General features: G+C 40.6%; 1 protein-coding gene across 1 annotated transcript in view; it reads left to right on the forward strand.

Annotated features, from left to right (window-relative positions):
- RAPGEF5 (Rap guanine nucleotide exchange factor 5) overlaps nucleotides 1-17106 on the forward strand; it is a 238949-nt gene that overhangs the window by 47651 nt on the left and 174192 nt on the right. The window contains 4 exon segments of the mRNA XM_039912832.1: nucleotides 1153-1203; nucleotides 5073-5179; nucleotides 9851-9972; nucleotides 12066-12234. Of these exon segments, the coding sequence (XP_039768766.1) occupies nucleotides 1153-1203; nucleotides 5073-5179; nucleotides 9851-9972; nucleotides 12066-12234 (449 nt within the window).

Below are 17106 nucleotides of genomic sequence, written 5' to 3' on the forward strand. Positions count from 1 at the left end.
TACCTAGTGGGTAGAGTGCTGGGCAGCACTGAATCAGCCAATCAATGGTTTATATTGAGTGCTCACTGTGTGCAGAACCCTGGACTAAACACTTGGGAGAATTCAAGGCAATGGAATCGGTAGACATGCTCCATGCTCACAAAGAGCTTACATACTAGAGGAAGTTTGGGATGGACAGGTAGCTAATAATAATAATGATAATAATAATTGTGGTATTTGTTAACCGCTTACTATGCTCCAAGCACTGCACTAAGCACTGGGATGGTTACAAGCAAATTGGATTGGACACAGCCCCTGTCCCACATGGGGCTCCATCCCCATTTTACAGATGAAGGAACTGAGAAGTGAAATAACTTGCCCAAGGTCACACAGCAGACAAGTGATGGACCCGGAATTAGAACCCATGATATTCTGACTCCCAGGTCCAAGCTCTATCCACTGTGCTATATAGCTGTGTCATCAGCAGTCATTGCTTTTGCCTTTTAACCCACTGGTACATTTTGTAGTCTAGGTGGGCTAATCTAAACCAGATTGAACCTAAGAAATGAAGTTGTGAAATAACTTATATAATGAGCTATATTTTCATCTCCATCCAAAACGTGTATTTGCACTACTCCCTGCAATTGGAAAAGAAATCTCCACCCACAGAACAGGGGTTGACCCTGGGAGTCCAGTAAAACTGACACTGTGATGTCGCTATTATATCTCCAGTTTACCTCAGATCTGACTAGTGTGTTATCTTGTGCTGACTGGTGGGGGAGAGAGGGTTAAGGCCGGTGGGGCTGGTGAGGGGAGGTGGGAGCAATGGCTTCCAAATCTCAGCTGCCCAGCTTGTCCAAATGTGCCTGCTGACTTGTGTGTGTGCCTACTCTTGTGTGGGACAACTAAGTTTTCCCTCAGAAAGAATTAGAGAAAATGAGAATCGTCAATGGGTATGGTGTATATTGCTGGTTCTGCCTGCAGTGATGAACTGATGCCAAATAGATGAATGCTTGTTGTCTGGCTCCTTGTAGCATACCAGAGTTTGAAAACCCGGGTCCCTGCTATGAAAGGCTAGGAAGTCCGATTGTTCCACCAATTTCCAGGACCTTTTCCTTGTGGTTAAAAAACCCGTCTGTTTTAATTGCACTCTTTCTTTTTTTTAATGTACAGAGTCTGTCAAGAAGAATTTCGAATCCCTACATTGAACATACTGCTTCCCAGGTATAAATCCATTATTTTTAAAATTGTATTTTAATGGTATTTGTTAGGCACTTACCATGTACCAGGCATATAATAATAATAATGGTATCTGTTAAGCTCTTACTATGTGCCAGGCACTGTACTAAGTGCTGGTTTGGATATAAACAAATCAGGTTGGACACAGTCCCTGTCTCACTTGGGACTCCCACTGAATCCCCATTTTACTGATGAGGTAACTGAGGCACAGAGAAGTGAAGTGACTTGCCCAAGGCCACATAGCAGACAAGTGGTGAAATCAGGATTAGAACCCATGACCTTCTGACTCCCAGGCCCATGCTCTTCCCACTATACCATGCTGTGCATCTTTGCTCTCCCCCACTTCAAAACCTTATTGAAGGCACTTCTCTTCCAAGAAGCCTTCCCTGACTTAAGCCCGCCTCTCCTCTTCTCCCACTCCCTTCTGTGCTGCTCTGACTTGTTCCTTCATTCATCCTCCCTCCCATACCCACAGCACATATGTATATATCTGTAATTTATTTATTTATATTAAGGTCTATCTTCCCCTCATGACTGTGAGCTTGTTGTGGGCAGGAATATGTCTGTTTGTTGTTATATGTACTCTCCCAAGCACTTAGTAGAGTGCTTTACACACAGTAACTGCTCAATAAATACGATTGAATGAATGAATGAAAGAATTGTACAAATGCTGGGGTAGATATAAATTAATCTGGTAGGACCCAGTACCTTTCCCACATAGAGCTCACAGTCTATGTAGGAGGGAGTATAGGTACTGAATCCCCATTTTCCAGTTGAGGAGTTGGAGGCACAGAGAAGTTAAGTGAATTGCCCAAGGTCACATAGCAAGAAACTGGCAGACTGGAATTAGGACCCAGCTCCTCTGACTCATGGACCTGAGAGACAGAAGCAGTCTTTCCACTAGGCCATGTTGCTTGTCATATTTTCTTGATTTGTCTGTCATAACACTTGTTTTCAAGAATAGTGGTGTTATTGCTAAGTTTAGTGAAGAGTTTACCTCAATTTAGGGTGTATTTTCCCTCCCCTCACCCCTCAGCAACCCTCCACATCCTCTTCCACTGCCCCACCTCCAGAAGTAGTATATGGTATTTTAGGCAATTATTTCCAAACTACACCATGTTGTTTGGTGCCCAGCATCATATTCCATTTCCTTATTACTTGTGGGGGTGGAACTAGAATGGTAGTTAAAAATAAGATGGAATGGGAGATTTCCTGGTTAACAGTCAATGAGGGGATTTTGGTGTATGTACCTGCCCAGGAGTGACTCACTGACAACCAATCAAGAATCTTTTGTCAGGAAAACTCTCCTCAATTTGGTAGAGAAACTTTTGGAATCACATAGTGGAACAAGTTTCCACTTGAAGAAACTGACATATAACAAGGATAGTCATTGGCTTTTTCCCTGCTAAAGCTCTCATATGTTGAAGTGTAAATAACACCATAATTTCCTCCATCCTTTTTCTTTTTCCATCTTCCAGCTCTCCCTTTCTCGTCCTTTTAAATGTAATATTTGTACATTCAATTTTCTCTTGAGAATAAACTTTTAATCTAGCTAACTTTGATGGAATTTTAATGCATTTAAAAATACTACCCAAGGATCACGTTGGAAACACCCCTTGGTTGAGTAATCACTTGAGCCTTGAAGGACTCCCTTGCCCAGCAGTTATCACCAGCATTTGGATTCATTGGGTAGTTATCTCAGGTTGCAGTAAAGTTTATTTCCCCTGGGTTAGGAAAGATGTCTTACCATGTGGACTGTCCTAGGATAGTCTCTGAGCCCCACATTGGCACCCTGCATTCAAAGCCTACTCTCTTCACCCAAGGCAGATATCCTGGATCTTTGTCCTGGGGGCTGGGTCTGAATGGGAGGAGTTCTCCAACCTTCTGGCAGCATCTTCAGGGTATGTCTGGATCATCAGTTCTCCGCACCATTGGATCCTCCTTCTCATGGTCCCAGGCTCTCTTTTCCTCACCCCCTTCCCCCACCCCCCAAATCATGGCCCAGACTCTCTTCTTCCCACCATCATGGCCCCAGGCCCCCTGTAAACTGTAAGTTCATATTCTAGATTGTAAACTCGCTGGGAATGGGATAGTGGATAGAGGATGGGCCTGGGAGTCAGAAGGTCATGGGTTCTAATCCTGGCCTCCACTACTTGTCTGCTGATTTGCTCAAGGTCAAACAGCAAATCACTTCACTTCTCTATGCCTTAGTCACTTTATCTATAAAGTGGGGATTGAGACTGTGAGCCTCACATGGGACAGGTTTTGTGTCCAACCTGATTTGCTTGTATCCATCCCAGCACTTAGCAGAGTGCCTTGCACATAGTATGGGTTTTCTATTATCATAATTATTATTATTATTAATGTGTCTGTTAAATTGTTATACTATATGATCATGTGTTTAATTCAGTGCTCTTCACACAGTAAGCGCTCAATAAATATGATAGACTGATTGACTGGCTGGCTCTTCCTCACCCATCATGGCCCCAGGCCCTCTTTCCTCCATCTTGACCCCAGACACTCTCAATTTCCCAGACCTTGGCAGTAGTTGAGCTGGGCCTTCTGTTGAGGTGAAATCTCTTGACATTCATGGACTTGAACAGAAGGTAGGCTGCTTTCCCAAACTCACTTACACACAGGTGTATGCACAACCTCCTTCCATGGAGACAGTCTGCAAGACTTTTTGTGCCATGAATGTTTCCTGATTGGCTTTTTCGATCCCTGCTTTATGGCTCTGTCCAAGCTATTCCCTTGGTCACTGGTACTTTATAAGAAATTTAAACAGAGTCAGTCTTCTGTGGGTGAGGTTTACAATAGGATTTTAGTAAGGGTTAAATAAGGTTTAAAGTTCCAGGGGATAGGCAGATTAGAATAACAAATTGAACAGTGGTTCTATTCATTAGAATGCTAATGGGCTGCTCACACTTGACTAAGCAGCTTGGAAAAATATATTATTCTTAGAAAACCAATAGAGCTGAGCTTAGAAAATGTATAAATTGAAGGGGAAATTACGATGGCTTGGTAACTGTAAACTTTTTCCTAATCAGGTCAAGTATTTTTTGAAGATTCGTGGCTAAAGGAGAGCTGGTGGTTGGTGATTTAGAATTTGAGGCATCATGGTGGAATGCCAAACCAAGAACTAAAGCTCTGCCTCTTGGAGGCCCGTTGGAATGTTGGGACTTCCAGAACTGCCTCAGCCTCATAGGGGTACCCAAAATGGGGCTCATCCAGCATGCCCCCCCACTTCCTCAACAGATTCTGGCCACTCAAAAAACTCAAAAACATCAAGGTGCTTTCAGGCACAAGAGATTTAAGTCAGTTGATATACTTTTCAGGGCCTTGAGAAAGCCACTCACCAGAAGCCATTTCAGAAAGCAATTTAGTGCTTTCATAAATTAGGAATTTGGAGATCAGTTAAGAATTAGGAATCATGAATTAGGAAATAGTCAAGAAAGGTCAGAAGGGTTTCTTTGGCTAAAATCTGGGAAACCACATGGAATCCATAGGGAAAAGAGAATTGCCTTTGAGTTTTCCAAAGGGAAAGGCACATCCATTAATATGTTTCAATTTGTTTATCAGTGAATGTATTAAAAGGGTGGCACCTAGAAAATGTTAGTGGATTTTATAATTTCTAGAAGTGTAAATGGACAAATGTCTAAAATTCCAAGATGGCAGGTTGATCGGTGTCTTAATTAAAATTTGGTTAGAATTGTAAGCTCCTTGGGAACAATTTATGTATGGATGTTCATCTCATTATAAATGTATGAAAATACTTTATGGATCAATAATCGGGCATGATTGGGCTATTATTTGAGAACATCTAAGTATGTGATTTTGCTTCATTTTCAATTTAGATTTATGGAGAGAGTTCCTCTTGTGCTGGAAGAGCGTTGAGAAATATCTTTATGGTTCAAGCCTCCGACCTGATAAAAGACCATGTGAACCTTAGGGGAATTTGCAGGTAACCCATTTTATTAATATTTGATTGCATTCATGGAATGATGTAAAGTTTTTGGCTTAAAAATATTGGAGTATTTTTTTATCTCATTTAGTGCTGATATGCCTTCCTGATTTTTCAGACCACTAACGTGACCATGATTACTATATCCTGTGTCCTGAAGGGAAAGCCTAATCTGAGTATTCTAAGGGAAAAAGGGAAAAGACACATGCTACATACTGAAACGGCCATGAAACTACAAACAGGGTCTGTCCATAATGTCCCTCCCCTTGTTATAACACCAGGCACAGCTTCAAGACTTGAGTTGGGTCATTGAGTTGGGTCAGAGTAATGATTGCTCTCCCCTACTTCTAAACCTTATTCAAGGCACATCTCTTCCAAGAAGCATTCCCTGTTTAAGCCCTTCTCTACCCGTCTCCCACTCCCTTCTGCATTGCTCTTACTTATTCATTCATCTTCCCCCCATCTCCACAGCACATATGTATATAGTGTAATTTATTTATAAATCTATTTTTTATTTATATTAATGTCTGTCTCCCACTCTAGACTGTGATCTGCTTGTGGGCAGGAATGTGTCTCTTTATTGTCATATTGCACTCTCCCAATCTCTTAGTACAGTGCTTTGCACAGAGTAAGCACTCAATAAATACAATGGAATTATCAGCTCCTTGAGGGCAGGGATTGTGTCTACCAACTGCATTTTACTTTCCCAAGCTTAGTACAATCTACTGCACAAAGTCACCTCTCAGTAAATGCTACTTATTGATTGATTCTTTTAAGTGTCTGGAGATTGATTCTTGTGACAACACCCGGCAGATTGGACCACGAGAACTGGGAGGGATGAGAGAAGTGTGCTTAGGGGTGGGCCAGTACATAAGTAGCCATCAATGTATGCCTGTGTTTGAACACCTCTCATATATAATAATAACTATGGTATTTAATAAGCACTGACTATGTACCAAGCACTGTTCTAAGTGCTGGGGTAGATACAAGATAATTAGGTTGTCCCATGTAGGGCTCACAGTCTTAATCCCCATTTTGCAGATGAGGTAGCTGAGGCCCAGAGAAGTGAAGTGATTTGCCCAAGGTCATACAGAAGACGAGTGGCCAGGATAAGAACCCATGACCTTCTGACTCCCAGGAGCATGCTCTAACCACTGCACCATATATGTGTCAGCAGCCTACCTGGGAGTGAGGCCCTTCCAGTCAACAATGAGACATCATGATGAAATGCCAAACCATGAGCAAAAATTCTGCCTCTTGGAGGCCCATTGGCATGCTGGGAGTTCTAGAACTTCATTAGAGTCATAGGAGTATCCAAAATGGGGATGATCCCGCAGTGGTCCCCCACTTCCAGTCAATAATGTGACCTAATAGAAAATTCATGGGAGTCACAAAAACTGGCATGAATCTCAGCTCTGTTGACTCCTTGGGCAAGTCACTTAATCTCTCTTTGTCTTAGTCGCCTCATCTGAAAATGGGTCAGTGTGAGCCCAGAGTGGGATTGTATCTGATGTAATGATCTTGCATTTACTCCAGCATTTAGCATGTCATGAGCACTGCTTTACGTTACCCAATCCTGACTCTTGGCTTGAGCCAGGGCTAGACTGTGGTTTGGCTGTGCCAAAGATTTTCTATGCTTGAGGCACATTTCCCTGTCCTAAATGGGACCAATATCTGGTAGGAAAATTGCAACAGTAAACAGTTTGATTTGTAATAAAGATCCCCTAAATCAGATTGAATTCCAGTTCACCTTTTGGACTAAATACAGTATTTCTACTTTGATCCTGACAAAAGGAGACCACCATTCCCATTTCTGTACCTAGTTCTATCGCTTCCCCAAGAACTTCCAGGCATACCCTTCACCTTTGAATTTGATCCAACTCCTCTGTTAGCGATTTCTCTATAGGCAAGGTTTTTATTTGTCATGTCTCATAATTCTGCTGTATTCTCCCAAGCACTTAGTACAGTCCTCTGTACATAGTAAATGTTCAATGAATGCCATTGACTGATGTTAACTGAGAGCATTTTTCTGCTCCTCTCCCTTCCTTTACCTATCCTTAGAAAGTAGATACTGCCTCTTGACAACTGCAAGATCTTTTCTTTTGTTCTGGGTTGGAAGGTGAGCAGAAAATGTATAGATAACTTCATGGTGCTGAACAACCCTCAGCAACCCTCAGCAACCCCCTGGGGGCAGGAGATACTAACATCAATCAGTGGAATTTATTGAGCACTGTCATCTTGGCAGTGTTTGATTTGACTCTTCTTCATTTCTCTCCCCCTCTCCCCACCCCATTTCCTGCTGCCCTCTATGTGTGGATCTACAAGTACAGTTTATCCAGGTGATTGAGATGTCACCTTCACTCTGACTTATACACAGTAAATGCTCAATAGATACAATTAATTGATTGACTCAAATTCTATGGAAATTTCATGCCAGAAATTTCCATCTGCCAAAAATGATAAGAAATATTTTGTCAATTTACATGTGTAGAGAGAAATGCAAGCCACTAAGTAGACTTGTTTCACACCTGTTTCAGTTGGTGGTATCTCAGTCAACCGGGCTCTCGGGAGTGAGTGAGAAGAGCGGCTCTTAGGTTTCTGAGGATCCCACTTTTGGAGATTTCAGTAATATAGAAAATACAGTGTCCATGTCTAATTCCCATTTCTATTCTCTTTCCCAGGGCTAAGTAAGGTGGTCTGCACACAGTAAGCAATTAATAAATACCATTCCTACTATTGACCTTCCACAGGGAAAAGATATTCCATAAGTCTTGTATTATACTGTGAGCAATTCTTTCAGAGGTCCTTAGTCCCAAGGACCACATATATATATATGTATTTCAGTTGCAAGCTAAATTGCTTTGGGGAAGCAGCATGACCTAGTGGAAAGAGCAAGGATCTGGGAGTTGGAAGATCTGGGTCCTAATCCAACTTTTGACACTGTCTGCTATGTGACCTTGGCAAGTTACTTAACTTTTCTATGCCTCAGTTCCCTCCTCTGCAAAATGGGAATCCAGTACCTGTTCTCCCTCCTACTTAGACTGTGCACCCCATGTGGGACCTGATTATCTTATATCTACCCCAGAGCTTAGTACAGTGCTTGGCACATAATAAGTGCTTAACAAATACCACAATTATTAATAAGAATTTAAAATACTAATTATTAATAATACTAATTATTGTTAATAATAATAACTACTAGTGAGTTGAGAATTAGTTCATGTTTATAAAATGCTTGAGAGCATCTTTGGAAGGAGCCATTTAGAATGGCTTGTATTCAACAAAACTGGTTCTCTTTCCACTCAAAGCATAAAGTTTTAGCGACATTCGTGAACATCTTATTTTAGACTGTGAGCCCCATGTGAGATAGGGACTATGTCAGACCTGATTAACTTATATCTACCCAGTGCTCAGAACTGTTCTTGATACAGTTCGAGACACAGTTAACAAATACCATTCTTATCTGATCAGGCGCAGTTCTCCCAACTGAAAAGCCTTAGGGTTGCTTCCTTTCCGGTACTTGGTTTTATTCCTTCCTCTTGGCCTCTGGCTACTCGTCTGCAAGTACAGAAATCAGAATACAGGTTGTGTGCATGTACATCAAGCAAACTGGTATTTGAGTCTAGCTGTCAGAGAAAAGAGATTTTGTTTGTTGACTTTGTCTCACCAACTCAATCTTTGCTGGGAAGGTAGCCAATTGGCTCTTAAAACAATATTCTCTGAGACATAGGTTTCTTCGGATTCCCAGTTCCAAAAAGATTCCGGGGATTCTTCCAGTGACAGGCATGTGTGTTTTACCAAATTCAGAGTGAGATGGGCTTTTCTGCCTTCCTGAAAATAGACATGTGTCCAGATCATGCCATGAATCTCAGTGAAATTAGCCAATTCAGAGGAAGAACACCTATTCCTCAAATTAAGACTTTTGATGTAGGTCATGGTAGACTTATGGTGGGGTGACTTGGTGGGGGGGGGTCCAGTCAGGAGGTAATGTGGGCCCCCAGATCCTTTCAACCACCACCAGTGCAACCCCCAACAGAGCAGGTAGTGGTGGTGTTGCTGGGGTGCAGTCTAAATGCTTGCAGTTGTTTAGATTATTGCTATTATGGGAATAAAATCTAAACCATAGACTGTACTCTCCCAAACGCTTAGTACTGTGCTCTGCACACGGTAAGCACCTAATAAATGCAACTGATTGAAGCAGTCTTTCCTAAGGAGATTTCCTTTCAGAAGCTCTGGTCCTCTTTCCATTTTCATTTGAAAAACATGAAGTAATAAATTGGTACATTTACTGAGGACTGACTGTGCTGTAGGGAATTTTACTGAAAAAGCACTTGGGAAATACAGTACCGTGGAGTTGGTAGACATGATGTCTACCCTCAAGGAAGTTACGCTATAGATGGGAAGGCAAATTCAAGCCAAAACATGAATACATGAGCTGTCTTACATAATCAATTGGTAAGTATTCTCTGAACTCATCATAGTGCCTAGTCTTGGATCTTTGTTACATGATGTGTGATCTTACAACTTGGTTCATTCCCAGCAAGAAGGGTAATTTTTTGTGGGGGGATGGGGGAAGAAGCTGTTTGAATCATGTCTGATTTCAACTTATGAAAAACTTTGTTTCTGCAACTGACTTTACCATTAAATGGGTGCATATTTGTGTTCATCTAGGAGAAGCTGCATTGGATCAGAATTAGTGGACTGGCTTTTAGAGCACTGTCCTTTCATTCGATGTAGAGCTTTGGCAGTTGGCGTCTGGCAGCTTCTGCTTGACATGGGAATTTTATTATCAGGTCAGTATTGCGGCTACTAGAATTTTGGTTTTCATTAAAACTTTCTGTCCATTTTGAATCTCGTTCCCTTTATTCGAATGTACCCTTTACTGGGATGTACAGAAATGGGAAAAATTATTCTTGTGGATGCTCTTTTTTGTATTTATTGAACCTTAGGGACATTCCTATTATCTTTTCATTCATAAATAGAACTGGCAGTTTATTTTCTGACCTCGTTATTCCTCTCTCCTACCATTTTTGTCAAGGTAATTATATATTTGCCAGTTCACAGAACTGATACATGCAAGAATGTTCTCGTCCTCATTTCTTCCTCCCTATGCTGTTCCTAGGCATTAGGCTGTCAGTTGCCGCTTAGTCACTGAAAATCGTGGCTGATCCTGTTCTATTTATAGTGATTACCAGAAACAGGGACCAACAGACAGTGGGAATGTTTGCACTATTTCAACTCAAACTTGGAAATCACCATCTATTTTGGCCACCTTCCACAAAAATCACCACTTTCAAGAAAGATCCTCAGGGCAGGGGTAGCAGAAAGCACTTGGTACCTGTTTGTACTCTCCCAAGCACTTAGTACAGTGCTTTGCACACAGTAAGCACTCAATAATTATGATTGAATGAATCTGTTCTCACCGTGGCTGAGCAAAAAGATTAAAGTCAGGAGACCTGGATTTTTTGTCCACTTGTACTATCCACTTACTGGGTAGCCCCAGAAAAGTCATTTATTGTCATCTGGAGAAATTGAGGTAGTGAAGGGTTATCAGGAATGCAGAAGATGGTCAATAAATGCTTCTGATGATATCTACTTTAGAGTGTCACTTAGATGATGATCCAGATCCTTATAAGGAAGTATCCTTCCTGGTGGTAGGAATTTGTGGAGGAAGAAAGGGATAGTAATTCACCCAATTTGAAAGGGTTTTTTAGTGATAGGACTGCAGTGGACTAAATGGTCTTTTTGTGTTTTGAAGGAGTTACATTTCCAGATGAGTCCAATTTACATTTGAGGAATAATGACTCTTCTCCTAGACTTTGATACAGTGTCAGTAACCTGACTTGGGCTAATAACTATTATTTATTTATCTCTGGCCTTTAAATTTCCTCCCTGCCTCCCTTCTCCATTGGCCTGCAAGTTCGCTGTGCTAATATACATTTTATTTAGAATACATTTCCCTTGTGACTCTGAAACTCCACTTATCCCACCTCTTTGTGCTATTAAGTTGGATTTATAAGTGCCTCTTAGCCAGAATATCAAAATAATTGTGTGACTCTCCTGGCCCAAAATAAAACCCAAGTGGAAGAAGGTCCTCTCTTGTCAGCATTTTTTATGGTTTTTGTTAAATGCTTATTGTGTGCTAGACACTGCACTAACTGCTGGTGTAGATACAAGATATAGAGAAGATATAGAGATTTAGACATAGAGAAGCAGTGTGGTTTAGTGGCAAGAGCACGGGCTTGGGAGTCAGAGGTCGTGGGTTCTAATCCCAACTCTACCACTTATCAGTTGTGTGATTTTGGGCAAGTCACTCCACTTCCCTGTGCCTCAGTTACCTCATCTGTAAAATGGGGATTAAGACTGTGAGCCCCACGTGGGACACCTGAATGCCGTGTATCTACCCCAGCACTTAGAACAGTGCTTTGTACATAGTAAGCGCTTAACAAGTACCATTATTATTATTAATAATAAGATAATCAGGTGGACTCAGTCCATGTCCCATTTAGGGCTCTCGACTTTAATCCCCATTTTACAGATGAGGTAACTGAGGCACAGAGAAGTTAAGTGATTTACCCAAGGTCACACAATGGACAAGTGGCAGAGCTGGGATTAGAACCCAGTTCCTCTGACTCCCAGACATTAACGATTAAGATTGAGTCTGTGGAGGTTTTGATTTTGGGTTGGGCCAGCCACTTTTCCGAGAACCAGTGTAGATTGGGTAGAGTTAGAATGCATGACTGAATTTTCTCTCTCCTACTTTTTGGCTATAATACTTGTAAAATAAAATGTATAGGTTTGTGTTCATTACTTTTCATCAACATGCTTGGGAGACTATATGGTTAAGGAAACTGGCATTAATGTGACTATTTTGTGTTTCCCACAGTGGATCAGCAACTCTACTTTCAGGATACCTATGTGTTCTACCAGTTTTCATCAGATGAATGCAGTTACCTGTACTGTGAATATGAAAGAGAAGAGGAATGGCAAAATGGTGTGAAGCTTTTGCTGCAATTTGTGCCTCTCATTCCCTCCAGGGCGAGTAGCTGTGACTTGTAAGTTGCTCTCTATCGTGATATTTTTGCTGCTATTTATCAAGGGTTTGACTAAAAATTAGGATTAGACTCTGACCTTCTTCATAATATTAAACTAGGACTAAATTTTTACAAGTATTAAGCAATCATATTTATTTAGGGCTTTCCATGGGCAGAACACTGTACCAAGTGCTTGGTATGGAGTTGGCAGCTCTGTTTTCTGCTTCCAAGGAGTTTACAAACTAGATTTTAAAATCTAGAGGGAATCCAGAGAAGGTTTGGGATTTAAAGCTCCAGCCAGGACCTGTGAAGGCCCCATAATCATGGCTGAACTCGATTCCTAAAGGATAATGGCCAAAGTTGAGATGTAATCAGTATTTTAAATTGGAAAGACTAGCTGAAGAAGATATAAAACTGTGGATTACAGATTGATGTTTAAAGCCATTGAGGTTTAAATAAGCACATGCAAAGCTTGATTGCTTGATGACCAGAATGTGTTTAGCCACATAGCCATCCTGAAGATCTGCTTGGAGGAAGTGGGTGGAAAAAGCTATAGACCAGAATAGCCCCAATTTGACATCCTAGCTTCCTTTTTACCCCACATATAATTATCATATGGAACGTCTCCTGGAGGGATCCCGAGAGAGCAGCAGTTTAGCACAACACAATAAGTTAAACTAATCTCTCCATTTCTCTTGGAGGAAAATTCTTATCTGTCCACAGGGCTATTGGGGATCTCTCAGTATTGGCAGAGAAACCATGCATCTTCCAGAATACTCCAGTGTCTTCTAGGAAGTGGAGGCAAAGCTAGCCCATCTGTACTAAGTTCTCTTGCCAGGCCTTTGCAAAAGGGTTTGAAAGTGCACCACTCCAGCTGTGGCATAGCTGTCTAACAGTTTAGAATGGAGGAACAAATTTTGGGCCAATTTTGGACCAAATGTGAATTTTTGGGTGTTCAGATTCCTTAGGTCTAGGCTAATTGTGACTTTATTTTTCTGAGAGAAATAATCAACACTTGACAAACTAAAAAGTGACTCATGAATGCCATCCTGTGAGAGTGATTCAGTGAACCTTTCAAATTTCAATTACTACTCATAGGAATGTAAAAAAACAAACAAAAAACAAGAGTTGGCAAGAGGGTTTTGAGTCAAGGTGAACCCAAGCATTATAAAGTCTTGAAATCGCTTTTAAGTGCAACTGGACTTACCCATCCATAAATACCATTGATTGATAGTTAAAATGACATCTTGAATGTACCTTATCAGTTACAGATGCAAAGTGTTTTCTCTCCCACCCCTGTCAGCACCCATGTTCACAATTAGAACAGAAATGGATATTGTATTAAAATGGTTAACTGGTTATTGTAGCAGCTTTTGAAACAGGAAGATTATTAGGGGCAAATAAGTGGGGCTTCGCAAAGTTCAGGTTATTGAAATGACCAGCTTAGTCATTGAGCTGGAAATTCTTTAGCCAAAGAACACATCTTTACAATCTGCCATTTCCCATACCTGTGATTTATTTAAATGTCTACTCCCCTTCTAGACTGTAAACTCCTTGTAGGCTGGGATCTTATCTACCAACTGGATTGAATTGCACTCTTCCAAGTACTTAGTAGAGTGCTCTGCAAATAGTAAGCACTCAATAAATACTACCATTGATTGAAAAGTTTGTAAGGTAGGTAAAAAAAGCCATTAAGTGATGGGGAAGGCATACTCTACTGAATGTTTTCAACTCTGCAGGCAAGAGCAATATTTTCTAGGCATCTCCAGCATATTAACTTTTTTCTTCTAATCTGGGCTGTTAGCTGTTTTATCAGTATGCCATATTTTCATTAATGGTGCATTTTCAAGTTCATTCTGTTCATATTATGCACATTTACATAATGCCAGTGGGGGTAGTGTTTGGAACAAATTGTCATGAGTTTCCTGGTGTTTGCCCCATCTCCCTTGGCAAATCATTAACTATTCAAAACAAGGAATTTGAATGGCTGTTTAAGCCTTATAGAAAGAGCAGGCATCATATGGAAACCTTCCTGAAGAGTTCTGAGTAAAACTTTGGCTAAGGATGGGTAGAATCGTTGGTGCAAGTTTTAATTAGCAGAGTTGGATTATCCAAGATGGGGAAAACTCAGTGCTTTAAGAAAAATGCGATGTGAGAGATATCCTCAACTCATTACTGATCCTTTAGCTCCAACACTATGTGTTTGCTCCAGTTTTGCCACCCAGTGCTGCTTATGTGGTGGGAAAGATAAGCAAGAATTAGGGGGTCAGGCAAGGAATTTGTATGGGCTGCTTTGCTTAGGGAAGTCTAAAGGTGTTTTAGAGACTGTCGTTCTATTAGCACCCCAGTGTCACAATCTGGCTCATTAATTTGAGGAACCTGGCTAGGAGAGCAGCTCTGAGAAATGTAAGCAAGTTGTCACCTGTTTCAGGCCTGCTTTGCTGCGGTAGAAAACAGCCTGGTCTAGTGGAAAGAGCACGCGCCTGGGAGTCAGAGGACCTGGGCTCTAATCCTCTCTCTGCCACTTGTCTGCTGTAAGATCTTGAGCTCATCACATACTTCTCGGTGCCTCAGTTTCTAAAATAGGGATTCAATAGCTGATCTACTTACACTTAGACTCTATCTGACCTGCTGATCTTGTATCTACCTCAGTGCTTAGTACTGTGCTTGGCACATAATAAATGCTTAACAAATATCACAGTTATTATTATCATTAAGAGAACAGAACAGCAAGAGTTGGGAGATGAAAAATCCAGGAGGAAAATAGAGAATGCAAACTGAGGAAGGAAGGAATTACAGCTGCTTGGGTCTGTAATTCTGGTAATGCCAAAATGATTTGAACCACAAGGTAGGATTTGATTTAAAAGAGAAGTCCAGCCTCCAGAATAAAATGAGCCCATCTGATGCCAAACTCTTTGTCAATGCATTTAACCTCTTAGTTTGTTTTCTCTTAAAATCTCTTGTGTAGCTTGCTTTTTCAGAAAGCTGAAGTTTTTGACATTGAAAAGAAAGGGAAAGGCTGGGAATGAGAGTTGCAATTTATAGATTACTTAGATATGATTTTTATTACTTATAAGGCTGAAAGTAAAATCTGTCCACCATGATTATTGTGTATCTAGCCCAGCTCTTAGGACAGTGCTCTATATCAAGTGCTCAATAAATACTATTTGATGATGAGAATAATAGTTAGTGTTATTCTCAGCTTCAGATAAGGCATGAAGTCAGGGCCAGGTTGTTACAGACCCTTCATAATTCAGTTCATTCTGATAGCTACATTACACAAAGGAGGTGGCAGAATAGTGTGTTTTAGTGGTGCAGTAAGTGGGATAACGAAGCACTTATGTGCATATCTTTAAACTGCTCCTTTCCTGAACCTGTAAATGGACTGTGCCCATCCTAATTGATGTGTATTTACCCAAGTGCTTAGAACAGTGTTTGGCACATAGTAAACACTTAAGTACCATTATTATTATTAATAATTTCTTAGCCTGTGTGTGTCTCTCTCTAGATTGTGAGGTCCTTGAGGGTAGCAATCGTGTCCACCTACTCTGTTGTATTCTCCCAAGCATTTATTAAATACTATGCCCAGAGTAAGCATTCAATAAACACTTTTGACTGTGTGCAAGCTGTGTTTCCTTGCCTCCCTCTCTAGGTTGTAATCTTCTGATGACAGGGACAGATTTTTTAACTTTTACTTTATGTTCCTAATCAGCCTTAGAGGGTGTTTTGCACACAGCAAGTGCTCAATTACTATTATCGTGATGGAGAGACGGATCAGAATACATCTCTTGCCCCGTCCTCCTCCTGCGGCACTCTCCCCTTGCACTGAAAAAGTCTTTCGTGAGGTCAGAAAAGTCGTGCCTGCTTTTGCTATACTGTGCATGTTTGCTAACTCTGTCTCCTGTGCTTTTAGCAACGAGCCTTGTGCAGCTGGTTTTCTAGCTCATCCCTGTGTTAGAAGGGGAGGGAAATTGCTTCATGAGTGAACAAGCATTCTTTGGAGAGCTTTACAAATTTTTTATGACAGTAAACTGGCTTTGGGCTCGCCTTAAGATCAGAGGTGAAGAAGACTCCATTAGTCAGTATGAATAAACACTCATTTGATGCCATCAAAAGAATGACCGAATGAGCCTTTAATACTGTCTCAATATTTTGTCAGGAAAATTCATTCCATTGTTTATAGATATGGCTTATTTGAATTGTGCAATGAGGTTTAACATCTCTTGTCAGAAATAACACTCTCCTGATTAAGAAGCTTATCTATTCCTACAGAAATCTGTAAGGTAATCTCACCAAATTTTCAAGCTTAGTGTTATTCAATATTTGAAATGTGCAAGCCTAACTGTAAGCATTTGGATTAGAAATAAAATAATTTAAAAATAATTACAGTGCAATAAATCATAAAATCAAACCTGCTTTAAAGCTTCTGATATGTCTCAGGGATATGGTAGACATATATTAGGTCTGATTGGTGAATTAACTGTTCAGCTTTTGGTGATGAATTAAAGGATTTCAGGTGCTATTTACTGACTTTCCTTCTGAGACCAATTCCCAGATATTTTGAAAAATTAACTAAGCTAAAAGAAAACAATTTTTTGCATTATGAATTACTACTAGGTTTCTCTCTTCCATCTGCTGTGTTTTCCCATTACCTTGTCACTCTTCATTTTCATCCCACAATTTTGACTCTCTTGCCCTTGCTCTCCATACTTTCAGCTATAATAAATCAATCAAAAGTAGTTATTGAGCACTTATTCTGTGCAGAATACCACATGAAACTTTTTGGATAGTACATATTTGTAATTTATGTACATTAATGTCTACCTCCCTGCTGGACTGTAAGCTTGTCGTGGGCAGTGAATGTGTCTGCTTATTGTTATATTGTACTCTCCC

Source organism: Ornithorhynchus anatinus, chromosome 8 (assembly GCF_004115215.2).
Source record: "Ornithorhynchus anatinus isolate Pmale09 chromosome 8, mOrnAna1.pri.v4, whole genome shotgun sequence".
In the NCBI taxonomy this organism is placed as follows: Eukaryota; Metazoa; Chordata; class Mammalia; order Monotremata; family Ornithorhynchidae; genus Ornithorhynchus; species Ornithorhynchus anatinus.